This window comes from Balaenoptera borealis (genome assembly GCF_965194805.1).
Source record: "Balaenoptera borealis genome assembly, chromosome: 1".
Lineage (NCBI taxonomy): Eukaryota > Metazoa > Chordata > Mammalia > Artiodactyla > Balaenopteridae > Balaenoptera > Balaenoptera borealis.
In genome coordinates, this window is record NC_138860.1 from 5,848,872 (window position 1) to 5,868,883 (window position 20,012).

At 35.1% G+C, this 20,012-nt stretch overlaps 1 protein-coding gene across 1 annotated transcript in view; it reads right to left on the reverse strand.

Moving 5' to 3' along the window:
* Positions 1-221: 221 nt before the first annotated feature.
* The window catches only part of F13B (coagulation factor XIII B chain), a 39,891-nt gene continuing 20,100 nt past the window's right edge, over positions 222-20,012 (reverse strand). Inside the window, exons 6-12 of the mRNA XM_082394604.1 lie at positions 18,979-19,158; positions 18,701-18,886; positions 17,319-17,501; positions 13,815-14,015; positions 12,903-13,085; positions 1,768-1,981; positions 222-588 (exon numbers count right to left, since the gene is read on the reverse strand). Of these exons, the coding sequence (XP_082250730.1) occupies positions 555-588; positions 1,768-1,981; positions 12,903-13,085; positions 13,815-14,015; positions 17,319-17,501; positions 18,701-18,886; positions 18,979-19,158 (1,181 nt within the window). The 3' untranslated portion in view covers positions 222-554. The remainder of the gene's footprint in view (positions 589-1,767; positions 1,982-12,902; positions 13,086-13,814; positions 14,016-17,318; positions 17,502-18,700; positions 18,887-18,978; positions 19,159-20,012) is intronic.

Sequence of the window (20,012 nt, forward strand, 5' to 3'; positions counted from 1 at the left end):
TGATTATTAACAAATGGTAGCTAATAGTACAGTTAATTTTAAAAGTTCTTTACACTTAGAAAGTCTGAAGGGCAGTCTCGGCTCATTTAATAAAGTAAATCCTCTAACATGATGTATAGTTTCTCAGCTCTAGTGTGGTTGGTTCTTTTGTGTTGACATAAATATTGAACTCAAAGTAACAGAAAACCCTGATATTAACAAAGACGATAAAGACAAATGTGAATTTTTGCACATATATTGAAGACAATATAGTCCAGTGAACTGGCATTAGGAACCAGAAATATTTTGATGTGCAGATTGATGTTTTAATAGATGAAAGACATGCAGCAAAGGTGAGGTCACATGTCAAGTCATCCAAACCAGAAGTGAAACAACAGCATGTGTAGCTTTTATTTATAAATAAAGAAAATGTCCAGCGTAAACAGTTTAGATTCAAATCTTCATGTAAGTAAAAACTCAGAGATTTTTAATTCAACATTTTTCTTCTAACAATTATGTTTTATAAAGGATTTTATGATGTGTCAAAATGTTATTCTTCTTTCTGCCATTCATTTTCATGTCCTTAAGGGTTCTTGATAAGACAACATCCTTGATAAGAAAAAAAGAGAGAGAAGGTGGGGTTGAAATAAGCATCATTTCTGGTCAAGTATTTATTACAGTCTTAGCCCTTCAATATTTCATATAACTGGTCCTTGTTTTAATGAGGTACTGATAAAAGCAAGTAACCATCCCTGGTAAATTATACCACCAATTTCTTTTTAAAAACTCAATGTCATTAACTACAATAACACCATTTTATACAATTTTTTTTTCTAAGTTACTTATTACTTTTTCTCTTAGAAATAGGAAATGCAAGATATAATAAAAAATTTAAATAGCACATACATTTTTTACTCTGATTTTCAGCACAATTAAAAATTAAAAATAAAAAGTTTTCTGCTTGTGTGTGTCTTATGAATTTTTTTTCTAGAATGTTCAAAGTATCTAAAAAACTGTCCTTATGTAGTTCATACAGCTCATTCTTTATAACCATTAGAAGAGTACCACATGCACTTTGCCGTTAAGTCATTTAAAAATGTTCTTAGTTGAACCTAGAGTAGAATTCCCATTTTATAATGTATCTTCAAAGGGGGCAAAATTCTGACCCAATAAAATGAATTACATTATTTTATTGCATTCTTTTAACGTTTCTCTAAGAAAAGAACAGGATTGTTTTCCATTGATCAAGTAGTAGAAAATATATTTTAAAAATTGCTATATGAGAAAACACTTCAGAAATAACTTCCAAATTCTTATATAGAACTGTGTTCCTGAAAACAAATACCATAATTTTAATCTGTGTTATTAACATGCTTTTCCCTCAGTATCAAGTTTGTACAACTGTGTTTCCCATCGTTATTATGAACCGCTAATGAGGAATGGGAGAAAATGTGATTTTCTCTTATCTCAGAACATGTAGGTTAATTTTTCCACATTTAAATATCGCTCAAATTGATTTATTTACCCGATTGCCAAAGAGTCCAAATATCAAATAGCAAACAGTGCTTTGACTTTAGACCACTCAGAAAGCTTGTTGAATTAGTTAATACATCAAGGAGTTGGCTTGGTTTAAAAAAATAAAGACAACGTGATTTTTTTCCCTTTATAATGACCATAAAGTAGGACTGTTGTAGAACCTAATGTTTCTGAAATTTATAACATAATGAATCTCATGAATAACAACCTGAACAGAAAAAAAATTAGTTGCAGGTACAAACCTCTCCTTACCTTTCTCTTTGAATACATCTTGGATATTTTAACTGCCCTCTGTCACATTGCACTCTCAATTCTGATCCGATAATAGGAAGCTCAGTTATGTAAGTATCTCTCTTACAAAGAAACTCAATATACTCGCCGTGGAAAATATATGGCCTATTGTCAAAACTCCATTTCAGGAGCAAATTATTACTTTCCATTGTATCAAAAGATAATGTGCAAGGCTCTGAAAAAAATTAAAAACAAAGAAAACGATCTTGATACCTCTCAGTATTAACAGGAACCATTGTGTTGCTTTCTCATAATAACCTTAAAATTCCCAGGCATTAGAGCAGCAAGTAAGTTTGAATTCATATTCAAGTCAGAAAATATGTTCAAAGCTCACAGAAAACAGCCTGCCATTTATCTCTGTTGCTCTGAATTTGGAAAAAGGGTATGTCCTGCCAGTTACTGAGCTTTATGCCATTAAGATTTGCAAAGGCAGAAAGCAAAAAAAGGTGTTTTTTAAAAAAACATTGATAGTTAATAATAGTCATTGAAATAGTGTTCTTTTTTCCTTTTTCTTCTTCAGAAAGTGCAAATAAAACACCCATGAGACAAACCATTCATGGTTGGATAGATAATATTTTATGGAAATGTAGAAACAAGCTCGAGTCTCAACACTGACTCAGAATTTATGACCTGATGTATAAAGTATATCCAAAGTAATTAACAGTTTCTTCTCTTTTAAATTTCAGTTATTAAGGATTATTAAGATTGGATTGAGATGCTTTAAATTTTAAGCATTGACAGTATTATTGTGTCCTTCTCCTTATGCATTAAAACAAAACAAAATAAAAACTTAAGAACTAGGATACCCAGCAAACTTCTCTGGTTTCTTTTCCTTGATAAAAACATTGGTATTTTTAAAATACCAAATGTCAAATCATGTCAGAAAATGGGGCTGCTTGTGTTCATATTTGCCTCCTGGATGACTGAGCACCAAGCAGTTGCTTCTGAGATAAATAAAAAGGTTCAGGGCTTCCCTGGTGGTACAGTGGTTAAGAATCCGCCTGCCAATGCAGGGGACACGGGTTCGAGCCCTGGTCTGGGAAGATCCCACATGCCACGGAGCAACTGGGCCCGTGAGCCACAACTACTGAGCCTGTGCATCTGGAGCCTGTGCTCCGCAACAAGAGAGGCCACGATAGTGACAGGCCCACACACCCGGATGAAGAGAGACCCCTGCTTGCCGCAACTAGAGAAAACCCTCGCACAGAAACAAAGACCCAACACAGATAAAAAAATAAAAATAAATTAAAAAAAAAGGTCCAGAGTTGCTAACAGAGCATATGAATCATACAACTGACACGCTAAAATACTTCTTTATTCAGTCGTTCTCAAGTGAAGGCCTGTGTGTCAGATGTCATCCTAGAAATGCTATAGATCGAAAAAAAATGACAGGAATGATTAGAAAGAGTCTAACAGGATTTTTATAGTCACTGCAAAATAGTTTTGAAAATGAGGTCAAATGGTACTATTGTTTAGAATGTTCTACAAAACATGCAATTTAAATTAAAACGAGTTCCAAATTGTTTCACGGAACTTCTGCTCTCAGCCATGACAGAGTAGCCTATATCAGACCAGCACTTCTACTAAGAACTAGAAAATCTGAAAACAGACACAAAGCAAGTATTTCAAGGAATCAGAGAATTTCCAAGGCAGGCAGTACTCCAGAGGCTAAGGGCCTGGTAAAAGCCCATTCAGATGAGCTCCACACTCTGCGCCATTTTTCTCTTGGGGTTTTGTTGATTTTCAGCGCAAGCTGAGAGACTAGATAGAGATGGGCCAGCAACAAACAAAGAGCCAGAAGAGCTGCTGGAAATCCCATGGGGTTGAGGATAGAAAAGTGGGTCAGCCAAGACAGCCAGGACTTGACGTGTCAGAGCCCAGAGAGATGGGAGGTATGAGGAAATGAGCTTGATACTCTGCCCTGGCTTTGCCAGGGGGGCATCTGCCTATTCTTGATTGTGCAGAGAGAGAATGAGGAGCTCAGCTTGAAGTGAATGAAAATCTACAGTGAGCAGTGGCCATCTCCCAGGAATATCAGAGCCAGGCAGGAAGGGGGACCTTGGTATACACACCAAACTCTAGTGAAGAACCCTGCAGGGTACATTCTATGACCAGGAGCAAACAAAGTTCTGAAAATAAGCTTAGAGAAAGTTTTTGTCTCTCACTGAATAGAGAACAAATTTCCCTACACCATCAGCCAGAAAATGGGATGAGTATTGTCTGGAATAAGATGGCATCATTGTCTCAAGCTCCTAAAATTATCCACACATAATATTTGATATTCAATCAGCCATTAACAGAAATAGCAAGAAATGGGGCTAGAAAATAGATATAGCTTACAGATGATCCAGATATTGGAATTTGCAGACAAAGAGTTAAAGATAAATAATTGTGACTAATATGGTCAAGAAATAGATGTTAAGATGAAGTCTTTCATCAGACAACTCAAATCTACAAAAAAATATGAAATGGATATTCTAGAAATGCAAAGATAATAGTTGAAATTGAGAACTCAGTATACAAGTTTAAAGCAGATTGTACACATCTAAAGAGAGGATTCATGAACTGGAAAATATATCAGCAGAGAATTACCAAACTGAAACAATGAGAAGATAAAAGGAGAGAAAATATTGATTTTAAGAGACAGGGGACACTGGAAAAAGATGTAACATGTGTTTTATGGAATCACAGAAGGAGTGAAAAGAGAAAATGTTAAAAATATTTGAAACGACATTAGCCAAACATTTCCAAAACCTATGAAAGATATCAAGTCACAGATTCAAGAAGTCCTACCAACTAGGAGAATAAAATGCACAAAGAAACCAACATCTAGGTCCAAAATAACCTACTGAGAAGGCAAAGAGAATCTCAAAGACAGCAGAGTAAAAGATATTACTTTCAAAAAAGTACTATTAAAATGGTCTTTGACTATTTAACAAAAATTACAAAAACAGAAAAGGATGAAATGACATCCTTAAAGCATTGAAAGAAAATAAGGGACAAGCTAGAATTCTATTTCAGGCAAAAATATTCCTCAAAGGAGAAAAAAAATAAAGAGATTTGCAGACAAACACAAACTGAGAAAATAATAAAGAACTAATTTTTTCAGGCATACAGAAAATTATCCCAATGAGAAACAGAGAAAAACAAGAAAAGATGAAGTAGATAGTCTCATCCACCAGAGGGCAAACAGCAGAAGCTAAAAGAACTAAAATCCTGCAGTCTGTGGAACAAAAACCACATTCACAGAAAGACAGACAAGATGGAAAGGCAGAGGGCTATGTACCAGATGAAGGAACAAGATAAAACCCCAGAAAAACAACTAAATGAAGTGGAGATAGGCGACCTTCCAGAAAAAGAATTCAGAATAATGATAGTCAAGATGATCCAGGACCTCGGAAAAAGAATGGAGGCAAAGATCTAGAATATGAAAGAAATGTTTAACAAAGATCTAGAAGAATTAAAGAACAAACAAACGGAGATGAACAATACAATAACTGAAATGAAAACTACACTAGAAGGAATCAATAGCAGAATAACTGAGGCAGAAGAATGGATAAGTGACCTGGAAGACAGAATGGTGGAATTCACTGCTGTGGAACAGAATAAAGAAAAAAGAATGAAAAGAAATGAAGACAGCCTAAGAGACCTCTGGGACAACATTAAATGCAACAACATTCACATTATAGGGGTCCCAGAAGGAGAAGAGAAAGAGAAAAGACCCGAGAAAATATTTGAAGAGATTATAGTCGAAAACTTCCCTAACATGGGAAAGGAAATAGTCACCCAAATCCAGGAAGCTTAGAGAGTCCCATACAGGATAAACCCAAGGAGAAACACGCCGAGACACATAGTAACCAAATTGGCAAAAATTAAAGACAAAGAAAAATTATTGAAAGCAGCAAGGGAAAAACAACAAATAATATACAAGGGAACTCCCATAAGGTTAACAGCTGATTTCTCAGCAGAAACTCTACAAGCCAGAAGGGAGTGGCATGATATACTTAAAGTGATGAAAGGGAAGAACCTACAGCCAAGATTACTCTACCCAACAAGGATCTCATTCAGATTCGATGGAGAAATCAAAAGCTTTACAGAGAAGCAAAAGCTAAGAGAATTCAGCACCACCAAACCAGCTCTACAACAAATACTAAAGGAACTTCTCTAAGTGGGAAACACAAGAGAAGAAAAGGACCTACAAAGACAAACCCAAAACAATTAAGAAAATGGTCATAGGAACATACATATCGATAATTACCTTAAACATGAATGGATTAAATGCTCCAACCAAAAGACACTGCCTTGCTGAATGGATACAAAAACAAGACGCATCTATATGCTGTCTACAAGAGACCCACTTCAGACCTAGGGACACATTCAGACTGAAAGTGAGAGGATGGAAAAAGACAGTCCATGCAAATGGAAATCAAAAGAAAGCTGGAGTAGCAATACTCATATCAGATAAAATAGACTTTAAAATAAAGCATGTTACAAGAGACAAGGAAGGCCACTACATAATGATCAAGGGATCAATCCAAGAAGAAGATATAACAATTATAAATATATATGCACCCAACATAGGAGCACCTCAATACATAAGGCAACAGCTAACAACTATAAAAGAAGAAATCGACATTAACACAATAATAGTGGGGGACTTTAACACCTCACTTACACCAATGGACAGATCATCCAAACAGAAAATTAATAAGGAAACACAAGCTTTAAATGACACAATAGACCAGGCAGATTTAATTGATATTTATAGGAATTTCCATCCAAAAACAGCAGATTGCACTTTCTTCTCAAGTGCGCATGGAACATACTCCAGGATAGATCACATCTTGGGTCACAAATCAAGCCTCAGTAAATTTAAGAAAATTGAAATCATATCAAGCATCTTTTCTGACCACAACGCTATGAGAGTAGAAATGAATTACAGGGAAAAAAACATAAAAAACACAAAAACATGGAGGCTAAGCAATATGTTACTAAATAACCAAGAGATCACTGAAGAAATCAAAGAGGAAATCAAAAAATACCTAGAGACAAATGATAATGAAAACACGACAATCCAAAACCTATGAGATGCAGCAAAAGCAGTTCTAAGAGGGAAGTTTATAGCTATAAAAGCCTACCTCAAGAAACAAGAAAAATCTCAAATAAACAATCTAACCTTTCACCTAAAGGAACTAGAGAAAGAAGAACAAACAAAACCCAAAGTTGGCAGAAGGAAAGAAATCATAAAGATCAGAGCAGAAAAAAAATGAAATAGAAACAAAGAAAACAATAGCACAGATCAATAAAACTAAAAGCTGGTTCTTTGAGAAGATAAACAAAATTGATAAATCATTAACCAGACTCATCAAGAAAAAGAGAGCGAAGGCTCAAATCTATAAAATTAGAAATGAAAAAGAAGTTACAACAGACACCACAGAAATACAAAGCATCTTAAGAGACTACTACAAGCAACTCTATGCCAACAAAATGGACAACCTGGAAGAAATGGACAGATTCTTAGAAAGGTATAACCTTCCAAGACTGAACCAGGAAGAAATAGAAAATATGAACAGACCAATCACAAGTAATGAAATTGAAACTGTGATTAAAAATCTTCCAACAAATAAAAGTCCAGGACCAGATGGTTTCACAGGTGAATTCTATCATTTACAGAAGAGCTAACACCCATCCTTCTCAAACTCTTCCGAAAATTTGCAGAGGAAGGAACACTCCCAAACTCATTCTATGAGGCCACCATCACCCTGATACCAAAACCAGACAAAGATACTACAAAAAAAGAAAATTACAGACCAATATCACTGATGAATATAGATTTAAAAATCCTCAACAAAATGCTAGCAAACAGAATCCAACAACACATTAAAAGGATCACACACCATGATCAAGTGGGATTTATCCCAGGGATGCAAGGATTCTTCAATATATGAAAATCAATCAATGTGATACATGATATTAACAAATTGAAGAAGAAAACCCATATGATCATCTCAATTGATGCAGAAAAAGCTTTTGACAAAATTCAACACCCATCTATGATAAAAACTCTCCAGAAGGTGGGCATAGAGGGAACCTACCTCAACATAATAAAGGCCATATTTGACAAACCCACAGCAAACATCATTCTCAATGGTGAAAAACTGAAAGCATTTCCTCTAAGATCAGGAACAAGACAAGGATGTCCACTCTCGTCACTATTATTCAACATAGTTTTGGAAGTCCTAGCCACGGCAATCAGAGAAGAAAAAGAAAAAAAGGAATACAAATTAGAAAAGAAGAAGTAAAACTGTCACTGTTTGCAGATGACATGATACTATACATAGAGAATCCTAAAGATGCCACCAGAAAACTACTAGAGCTAATCAATGAATTTGGTAAAGCTGCAGGATACAAAATTCGTGCACAGAAATCTCTTGCATTCCTATACACTAATGATGAAAAATCTGAAAAAGAAATTAAGGAAACACTCCCATTTACCACTGCAACAAAAAGAATAAAATACCTAAGAATAAACCTACCTAGGCAGACAAAAGACCTGTATGCAGAAAACTATAAGACACTGTTGAAAGAAATTAAAGATGATATCAACAGATGGAGAGATATACCATGCTCTTGAATTGGAAGAATCAATATTGTGAAAAAGACTGTACTACCCAAAGCAATGTACAGATTCAATGTAATCCCTATCAAATTACCAATGGCATTTTTTACAGAACTAGAACAAAAAAATCTCAAAATTTGTATGGAGACACAAAAGACCCCGAATAGCCAAAGCAGTCTTGAGGAAAAAAACAGAGCTGGAGGAATCAGACTCCCTGACCTCAGACTATACTACAAAGCTACAGTAATCAAGACAATATGGTACTGGCACAAAAACAGAAATATAGATCAATGGAACAGGATAGAAAGCCCAGAGATGAACCCACGTACCTATGGTCAACTAATCTATGAGAAAGGAGGCAAGCATACACAATGAGAAAAGACAGTCTCTTCAATAAGTGGTGCTGGGAAAACTGGACAGCTACATGTAAAAGAATGAAATTAGAACGCTCCCTAACACCATACACAAAAATAAACTGAAAATGGATTAGAGACCTAAATGTAGGACTGGACACCATAAAACTCTTAGAGGAAAACATAGGAAGAACACTCTTTGACATAAATCTCAGCAAGATCTTTTTTGATCCACCTCCTAGAGTAATGGAAATAAAAACAAAAATAAACAAATGGGACCTAATGAAACTTAAAAGCTTTTGCAAAGCAAAGGAAACTACAAACAAGACGAAAAGACAACCCTCAGAATGGGAAAAAATATTTGCAAACAAATCAACGGACAAAGGATTAATCTCCCAAATATATAAACAGCGCATGCAGGTCAATATTAAAAAAACAAACAACCCAATCAAAAAATGGGCAGAAGACCTAAATAGACATTTCTCCAAAGAGGACATACAGATGACTGAGAAGCACATGAAAAGCTGCTCAACATCACTAATTATTAGAGAAATGCAAATCAAAACTACAAAGAGGTATCACCTCACACCATTTAGAATGGGCATCATCAGAAAATCTACAAACAACAAATGCTGGAGAGGGTGTGGAGAAAAGGGAACCCTCTTGCACTGTTGGTGGGAATGTAAATTGATACAGCCACTATGGAGAACAGTATGGAGGTTCCTTAAAAAACTAAAAATAGAATTACCATATGACCCAGCAATCCCACTACTGGGCATATACCCAGAGAAAACCATAATTCAAAGAGACACATGCACCCCAATGTTCATTGCAGCACTATTTACAATAGCCAGGTCATGGAAGCAACCTAAATGCCCATCGACAGATGAATGGATAAAGAAGTCGTGGTACATATATACAATGGAATATTACTCAGCCATAAAAAGGAACGAGATTGGGTTATTTGTAGAGACGTGGATGAATATAGAGACTGTCATACAGAGTGAAATAAGTCAGAAAGAGAAAAACAAATATCGCATATTAATGCATATATGTGGAACCTAGAAAAATGGTACAGATGAACTGGTTTGAAGGGCAGAAATTGAGACCCAGATGTAGAGAACAAACGTTTGGAAACCAAGGGGGGAAAGTGGTGGGGGTGGGGTGGGGGTGGTGGTGTGTTGAATTGGGAGATTGGGATTGACATGTATACACTGATGTGTATAAAATGGATGACTAATAAGAACCTGCTGTATAAAAAAATAAATAAAAAAAAAGAAAAGATGAGGAACAAATTACTGATAAATATATGGGTGAATCTAAAAGAATATTGTTGGACAACATAATATTAATATATCTTTGGGACTTAAACTATATGTACAATGAAAATGCATGACATAATAATACAAAAAGTGGGAAGAGTAAATAAAGTTAAAGCGTTCTGTGTCCTAGAGAAATGGTAAAAGTACGAATTTATACTCAATTGTAATAAGGCAATTTTGCATTATGAAATCTCTATGATAACAGCTAAAGGAAGTCTGGAGGAACATATAATCCACAAGCTATGAGAGAGTAAAATGGTATAACAAAAAATTTGATTTGCCCATGAGAAAGCAATAAAAAAAAAAAAAAAGAGAGAGAGATAAAACAGAACATAGAACAGATAGGATATATATCTAGTATAGTAAGATAGTAGCTATAAACCCAAACGTATCAGTAATCACATTAATATGTAAATGGACCAAATAATCCATTGTAAAGGAAATGACTGTCAGACTGAATAAGCATATTTTTACATACACTAACTATATATTGCTTGTAAGGCATACACATTAAAAGTAAGAACCCAGAAAGTTGAAAGTTAAAGGATGGAAAATTGTACACCTTGTAAATACTTGGCAAACACCAGTTGGTACAGCTAAAGTAGATTTTAAGGCAAAACCAAACAAAAACAAAGCATTACTATAGGTAAAGAAAGACTCAAATTATAAGGATTCAACATGTTTCAATCGGTGTGCACCTAATAAAATAGCATCAAAATACATAACCCAAAATTGACAGAACTAAAATGATAAATATTTTTAAATGTACCAAGTGAGAGAATTTAACACACTTCTTTTGGTAATTGGTAGAAAAATAAACAAATAAACAAACAAACACAAATCAGGATAGATAAGAATGAACTTAGTAACATGAAAAACAAAATTCAATTCAATTGACATGTATGTAACAACAGTGAACCCAACAAGGACAAAATTAATTTATTTCAAGTAAAAAGAAGGTTTACCTGAAACAAGTATATGCTTGTAATAGACTAAGTATTGGTGAATTTCAAAGAACAGATATAATTCAAAGTATGTCTCAATGGATTTAGACTAGAAATCAACAACCAAAAGAAAACTAGAAAATCCTCCAATGTTTAGAATTTAAAAAATAAACTTCTACATAACTCAGAGTGCATAGAAGATATCAAAATGGGTATTATAAATTTTTAACTGAATGATAGTAAAAATCAAAAATATAAAAATGTGTGGGATGAAGTTGAAGTTGTGCTCAGTGGGAAATTTATATCCTTAAATTCATTTTTAGGGAAAAACATAAAGGATGAAAATTAGTAACTCTAAGTATAAATCTAAACAAGCTAGAAAAAGTGTAATAAAATAAATCCAAGAAAGTAGAAGAGAGGAAATAATAAAGACAAGAATATAAATTAATGAAATAACAACATTTGATGAAAGGATCAAAAAATGCAGATACTGATTGCTTATAAGGACCAATAAAATTTACAGACCCTCAGCAAGATATATCAGAAAGACATACTTCTTCACAGCAGTATAACAATAGACACATCACTAAAGGCATTAAAAAGAGTATAAAAGGATGTCATGAACGTTATGTCAACAAACTTGACAATTTAGATATAATGGACACATTCTTACAAACCACTTCCTACTGAAACTGAGAGAAGATAATAATAACCTAATATCTATTAAACAAATTGAAGTTGTTATTAAAATCTTCCCTCAAAAAAAACCTCAAGGCCCAGGTGGCATCTCTGATGATTTCTTACAATTATTAAAGAAGAAATAGTACCAGTCTTAGACAAAAATCTAGAGAATTGATAAAGAGGGAATACTTCCCAACCCATTGTATGAAGTTAGCAGAAACTTGATACAAAACCCAAAAGGAAAATAACAAACAAATCTCCCTCATGAAAATAGTAGCAAAAATCCTAAGTAGAATATTAGCAAATAAAATTCAACAATATATAAAAAGCATAATTCATCACAACCATGTGGGATTTATTACAGAAATACAATCCTGCTTTAACATTCAAAAAGAAGCAATGTAATTCCAGGGAAAAAAATAAATGTAATAATCATATGATTGTTTCAACAGATACTGCTAAAATTAAACGCACTGAAGGTTTTTTTAAACTCTTAGCAAAATAGAAATAGGTGGTTTCGATATCTTTATTTTGATTTTTTAAAATGTATTTGTAACACCATATTTAAAGATGAATTACTGAAAGATTTAATTATGAGATCGGAACACAGATACCCACCACTTCTACTCAGTATTATACTGAAGTCCAAGACAGTGAAATAAGATAAGAAAATAAATGAAAGTCAGATATAAACACAAAGAAATATTTTCTTTTTATTTAAAAATATGCTATTTTACGACTCCTGAGAATCTTGGGAGATAGTGTTACTTTTATTAGGATGCCTCATCAACAAGGCATTATCATCTTTCAGCTTGAGGGGACCATTCCTATATCTGTTTCCCACTGTCCTCGTGTTTTCTAGCACAGCACCAATAACACTGAATGACAACTGTTAGACTGGTTCCCCACACCACACAGCTTATCCATCCTATAGTTCCTACAACCCAGTACCTCATGTATGGTTTGTACTTAAAAAATACTTGTTAGAATGAGCTGGATTCTAGATATTTATGATCTAGAGGAAAGAGTAGAACCCAGTAATTCAACAAGCACACTAATAAAATAACAAAAATGCAAAAATTAAATTTTATATTAGTGCTATATCAACTCAAAGAGAAGAGGAAGTGAAAAATATGGTTTTATTTTAAGAAATAGAGACATATGTGGCAGTACTTACCCAAACACAATGGTGGTGTAGTCCACACCCCCTCTAAACAATAGGACTCCTTAGACCCTTGTAGGAAATGGTGCTCGAAACATCTGTATTCCACTGAGGAACCATTTTCATAGGTCCTGATTGTTGAACTCTTAATAACTCCATTTTTAATAAGTGGGGGAGATGCACACGTTCTTTTAGATTCTGCAAAAATAATAAAGTCTGCAATGAATTGCTACAATAGGCAGCCAGTGTTTTTATAATCGCTACAGAAATAAAACAATATATTTCATGTAAAAGCATTTTTAAGACATCTCTCAAGTAATTTTTAAATATCAAAAGCGTTTCTGCAATAACTTCATACATAAAATTTATGATTGCAATTAGAATCTCATAATATTAAATACACGTTTAAAACTAGCAAAGTATTAACAATTGTGATTTTACTTTTCCCCTTTCTGTTTGCCAAAAGTGAAAGCATATAAGATCCGTCTTGAGGCCATGCTTTCTGTATGCATTCTCTTTGTTTCTCCTTATTAAAAGTGACAGTCCCATGCCCAAGGAGTACACAAAATCTCTCACTCTACCTTGAGCCCTCTTCTGAGACAACGTTTCCCTGCAAACCCTGAGGAGAGCAATGCTTTACAGGGTTGTTGATTGCTCACAAGAGGGTGATCCATCCTCTGAAAGTCTGGTGATATGTACAAAATCTCATGATTTCTCTCTTTATAAAACTGACTTACAGAATTAGAAGATGTCAGCATAGATCCTATTTAAGGGTATGTGCTGATTGGAAATTGATCAGGTCATTCCCAACTTTATAGATTAGATGGTGAGGGTGGTGGATTGCTTAGGGTCTTATCCTTTGAACTCATATTGATCACCTGTGATATTGGTCACCCAAGAAATTGTCAGGAAGCACTATTGTTTTACCTTTTCTAATACATGAAGGATATTTCACTTCTCCTCTGTTGCACTGCACCGATAATTCAGAGAGTGCAGTTGATGGAGACAAGTCATACCCCTGTTTACATACAAAATCTATTAAATCTCCATGTAAGATCTTCCCTTCATAATTCCACTTCATCCCTAGATTATTTCTGCTCATGTCATCCACGTTAACTGTACACGGCTCTGTAAAACAAAGGGTCTTTTCAATTCTTCACTCATCTCACTCATATTTTTACAAAAAAAATTATGACAGGCATCAAAAGCAGTGTTTTATATTTACCATTTATCATTGTTAAAGCTCTTCACATATATACATAATAAAGGATACACTTTATTGCTGTCAAATGAATTTATATATTTTGTATTATCTTCAATATACCATAAATTAAAACCACTTAATTTGAAACATTAAAAATATTGTTTAAAGACAACAACCACTTAGGTTCATCCTGATTGCCTTCCTATAAAATAAAATCTTCAAATAGAAAATGTATTTACTGTGTAATATTTGTGAGACACTTACCACTTGATATTTGTCGGTGAATAAAACAAAGATCCCTGCCCTCATGGAGATTACCTTCTAACTGGGAGACACACACACACAATAAACAATAAATGTAATAAATATATGGATCTTATAATTTGGGGCCATCTTTAAACTACATATAATAAGTGAGATAGGAAAATTAATAGTGGAAGCGTGGGGGAAGGGGGATTGTGCTTCTAGGTAAGGCGGTTGGGACAGGCTTAAATAAGTAATCTTTGAACAGACTTGAAGGAGGTTAAGGAGTGAACCAAGTCATTTTTTGAGGGAAGGGCATTCCAGGCACGGGGAACTACCTTGAGGTGAGAGCACACCTGGCTTACTTGGGGAGGAGTAATGAGACCAGACTGGCTGAAGTAGGATATGGGCAGGGAAGACCAGCAGGGGGGAGGTTGAGAAGTTCATAACATCTGGAATAATTCACAGATGGGAAATGCTGTTCCTTATAACACCATCTTTCCCATTCGTAGTGAGAGTACTTTCAGTTCCACAGGACAAGTAAGATGGACAAAGCTCTTTCCTCTTGCCCTGATGACAATAAATGATCTTCACTCAGTATTTGTTTTAGGCTGTGGGCATCAAGCCGAAATGTCATGAGGCAATTGTTCCAGACAGAAAATGATAGGTTTCCTTAAACCTTATTGTTCTCTATGGGGTTGTTCCATTACTAGCTTTTCCTTTACAATTTTGGTCCAGTCTCTATCCTCAGAGATGAATGCAATATCAATCACATCACCAAAAGCTTAACATCAAAATCATTTATGAAAATATGAGAGCAATAGAAAAACTACAGGTGAAGATATATCTGAATGTGAATGTGAACAGCAAACTAAGAATGACTTGAAGGAGAAAACCACAAAGGAGAGGCTGAAAGAGCTGACTTAAAACTTAAATTTATGTATATTAAAAACACTATAAATAAAAGGAAGAGGAAAACAAAAATTGTTGCAATATACATAACTGTCAAATGGATAATATAATTTATATAGATAAAGATCTTATGGGTATGGAAAAATCGCTAAACTATGAACAATCAGTTCATTGAAAAACCACCTGTGGCCATTAGAAAACTGAAAAATGTCAACTGTTTAATACCCAAATAAATCCAACTAAAGTAATTTTAATTGCCTAATTAACACTATGTAAAGATTAAGATATTCAAGTTCACAAAGATTAAGAAACTACTTCATTAATTCACTGATGCTGGGATCATAAATCAGAATAAACTTTATGAAGGGCAGTTTGGCAATTAACAGAAATTTAATTAAAATTCCAGATCTCTTTGATCCAGAAATTCCTCTTCAGATAATCTGAAAACAAAAACAAAACATGCGAAATAAATAGAATTAATTTTATTTTATTAAAAAATAAAGATTATTTACATGTACAAATATTTAGTACAAGATGTACTGTGTGGAATATAAAAATGTTGAAAACACACTAAATGTCCATCAAAAAGTAATTAATTAAATTATGGCATATCTGCATTAAGGAATACTGTGCAGCCATTAAAATATAATGTAGAGATATATCAAACCATGTTCATAATATAGTTTAAGTGAAAGAAACAAGATTCATAGCCTCTTCATGATATCATACATTTTTGTGAATATGTATGTTGGAAGCTGGTGTAGAAAAAGGTGTAAAAGACCATTATCTAAGTCATTGACAGCATTTGTTTCTGGCAAGGTTACTGATATTTTCTGTTTTCTTCTAGTTTATTCTGTATGTTTATTAATTTTCTTGTAGATAACAATGATTTGCTTTTGTTGTTTAAAGGGCTAATATTTTTAACTAAATGTCTTTTTTAACTTATAGGGAGCTTATCATGCAATTTTCTATTTGTAGAAGTCACAATGTAAGAAGTTCTTTGCAACTGTAGTGAACAGGTATGTTACTTTTAAATGTAACTCTGACTAGCAAAGTTAAAAAATGAGGCAAATCTATAGGCTTGAAATGAGAGGTGAATATTGTTTTCCCAAAGTAATTACAATTTAGGTAATTATTTAGATAGCTGCCTCAGTTTTCTACTTGAAAACATTAACATTAATTAATCCATGCCTTAATCCAAAATATATTTAGAGTAACTACAAACGTTTTTATCTGCTCAACAAGATAAAACAAAAGTGAGGAAGCAGTGGCAAAGAAAGCTATAAATGACATGCTCTACCAAGGAAAGAATTGGATTGATTATTCTTCTGTCCAAATGACATTCTGAGGACAATAAGAGAGACAACAAGAAATATAAACAACCAGGGGAAATTCCAGTTAGGAGAAAGACAACACAAATGTAATCAGACACACAAATGTGATTATGTTTAATGCCACTGAAATGGACACTTAAACATGGTTAAAATGGTAAAGTTTTGTTGTTCTTATGTTACCACATTTAAAAAAAAAATGCAGTGGGGTAAGAACTAGTATAGCCTAAACCCTAAGATACTAGGGATATTTTTCTGCTGACAGAAACGATAAAGTAAAACACTTGAAGAATGAAAGATATATACAAAATTCTCTTTTCCATGCTATAAAACATTATATGAAAATCACGTAAGAACAGAAACATAAGGGTAAAACAAATTCAATGTGTCCTGCTAAAAGCAGAGTAAGTTCCAGGGACCTAATGTACAAAACAATATATAAAAAAAAATATTAAAAAATAAATAAGATAAAATTCAAAAATTAAAAAAATAAACACCCCAATGTTGTGCACTTAAAAGTTGCTAAGAGTGGATTTTAAATGCTCTCATCGTAACAACAACCCCCAAAATTACGTGAGGTGAAGGATAAATAAACTAACCTTATTGTGGTAATAATTTCACAATGTATTTGTGTATCAAATCATCACATTATACACCTTAAACATACACAAGGTTATATGTCAATTGTATCTCAATAAGGCTGGGAAAAATTTTTTTAATTCAATGTGTTCTCTATCTCACCTAAGCAAACAGGTGGGGATGACCATTTTCCTTGTTCACAATGAGATATTTTTGCTCCTCTCAATAAGTAATATTCATTGCATCTATATTCCACTGAGGATCCTGTCGGGTAGCTTGCTAATAATCCACCAATAACAGCTCCATTTATTACATCAGGTGGAGAATTACAATTCTCAGTATTTCCTAAGAAAAGAAGATATTTTAAAATTAATACAAACATAACAACATAATGATGTAATACAGTTGCCCATACAATAGTACTTTAATATTTCACTATGTAATTTAGGACAATTGATCTCTCAGATTACCAGAATCAGAGAAACTTTATTCAGCTAAGTATTGTTAAAATTTACTAAGCCAAACTAAACAGCAAATGTTTTGCTGAAGGACAAGTATGCAGTCGATTTTTCACTTTTCTTGCTTCTGAAGGACTCATGCTATAGATATTCTTAAAATGTACAGAAAGATAAACAGTGTTCTTTAACCTAACGATTATGGTCCGTTTAAAAACTGTCCTTTGTTATTATCCATTTTTATTTTTAAAAAAAAAATTTATTTTTATGTATTTATGGCTGTGTTGGGTCTTCGCCTCTGTGCGAGGGCCCTCTCTAGTTGTGGCAAGCGGAGGCCACTCTTCATCGTGGTGCGCGGGCCTCTCACTATCGCGGCCTCTCTTGTTGCGGAGCACAGGCTCCAGATGCGCAGGCTCAGTAGTTGTGGCACACGGGCCTAGTTGCTCCGCGGCATGTGGGATCTTCCCAGACCAGGGCTCGAACCCGTGTCCCCTGCATTGGCAGGCAGATTCTCAACCACTGCACCACCAGGGAATCCTCTCCATTTTTATTTTTTCCTTCTCATCTCTCTTCATCTCAGATCTCAGTCAACCCATGGATGAAAATTTCCATTTTTCTCTCTGTCTTCAGAGTCTTTCTCCTACTCGGCTAATTTCTCTAGCATCTTTAATAGCTTTTCTCTTACACAACAGATATCCTCGGTAAACATGTCTGTGGAGGTCTCTCCAGGACCTGATCAAGAAATGAGGAGGGTGACAGGAAGGGTGGCACCGAGGAGTGGTGCCCTGGTTGTGCCCTTCAGTTAGATGAAAGAGCAGGTATGTGGCTCAGAGGGTGGAGGGCTCAGAATGGCCAGATGCAGAAGTACTATCATCAGGATGTTAAAAACTTGTTTGTTTCCCAATTCTTTATATTCAGTTAAATTCTACAGAGAGCTCCATATGCTCAGGAAAAATAGCAGAGTAAGTGCTGTATCTGTGTGTTTCAAACTCTTCTAAGCCATGGACTGTTGCTGTAAGTGTGTGAATTAAACAAAGGAAAATTTTACACACTAGGCTTAGCTCTGGATGTGAAACGCAGCACACATACCAACACACTCAGGGGGAAGGGTCCATCTTCCACGTTTACAAGTTATTTCTTCTGGTCCCCGGAGGTGATACCCTCTTTCACACATGTATGTCACTTTATCCCCATTATAATAGACCTTGGAGGATAGGTTTGCTGCAGCATTCGCAACCAAGGGTGGGTCCTCACAGACCATCCTCTGCTTTTCTTCTAAAAAGGGAAAATTTAAACAGAAGAGACCATTTAGCTCCACATGCACGCAGGTTTCATTGTAGGGAAAGCTTATTTGAGGTGCTGCTAACCAATGCATTTGGGAGGTTCTGTCCATTTTCCGTTTTCACAGCGTATCTCTTCTGATCCCTGCATCTCAAAGTTAAGTCCACATTCTATACGAACTGTTTCTCCGTGACGATACGTGGTTGAGTACGTTTGAATTTTGGAGGTCAGAGGCAGAGGGGGAGGAGGACATCGATTTCTTCTTCCTTATGGAAAAACGTCAGTATATTTAGTCATATAATTGCCAAAAAAATAATAGTTAAGATTTCATAAGCACATTCATTGTGCCAAGGACCCTAAGAAGTATGGCAGACAGACTGGGGTCACCCCCTGGATCCCCACATCCTGACGCTCACTTCCTTGAGTCACGCCCCTCCCCAAGAACAGGAACTGGGACTTGCTTCTAAGCAATGAACGTAGCCAAGAGGATGGGATGCGTGTGACTTGTTTAAACACAGCCACAACGATGGACGTGTGATCGCGCACACACACTGATGCAACACAGTACGGTAAGGCCGTTCTTGCCGAGCTCTTTCCCAGCTGATTTGGAAGAGAAGCAAGCTGCTTCTTGACGAGTTTCCGAATGGGGTGGGCCACAGGGCAGGGGGCACAGGGCTGCCTGCAAGGGCATCCAGGAGGAGACTGAAACCCTCCGCTCAGCAGCCTGCCAAGCTCCAAATGCTGCCACAAACCACAGTGAACTTGAAAGCAGCTTCTTCCCGAGTCCAGCCCCAGATGACACTGCAGTCCCACCTGACACCTTGACCGCAGCTTTGTTAGACACGGACGCAGAGCCAGGTCAGCTACACCCAGAATCCTGACCCACAGAAACTGTGAAAGACACAGCTGTGTGGTTTCAGGCTGTTAAGTTCGTGCCAATAGAAAACTAAAAGAGCCAGCACGTTACATTCATTATCTCCTTTCATCTTAAAATAACTTTGTTAAGCGGGGACTATTACATCTCCCATATTATAGACAAAGAAACTAAAGCTTATGAAGTAAGTAAATTATTAGTAAGTGGTGGATCTGTTCCTAAACCCGTGTCTATCTGAATTAAAAT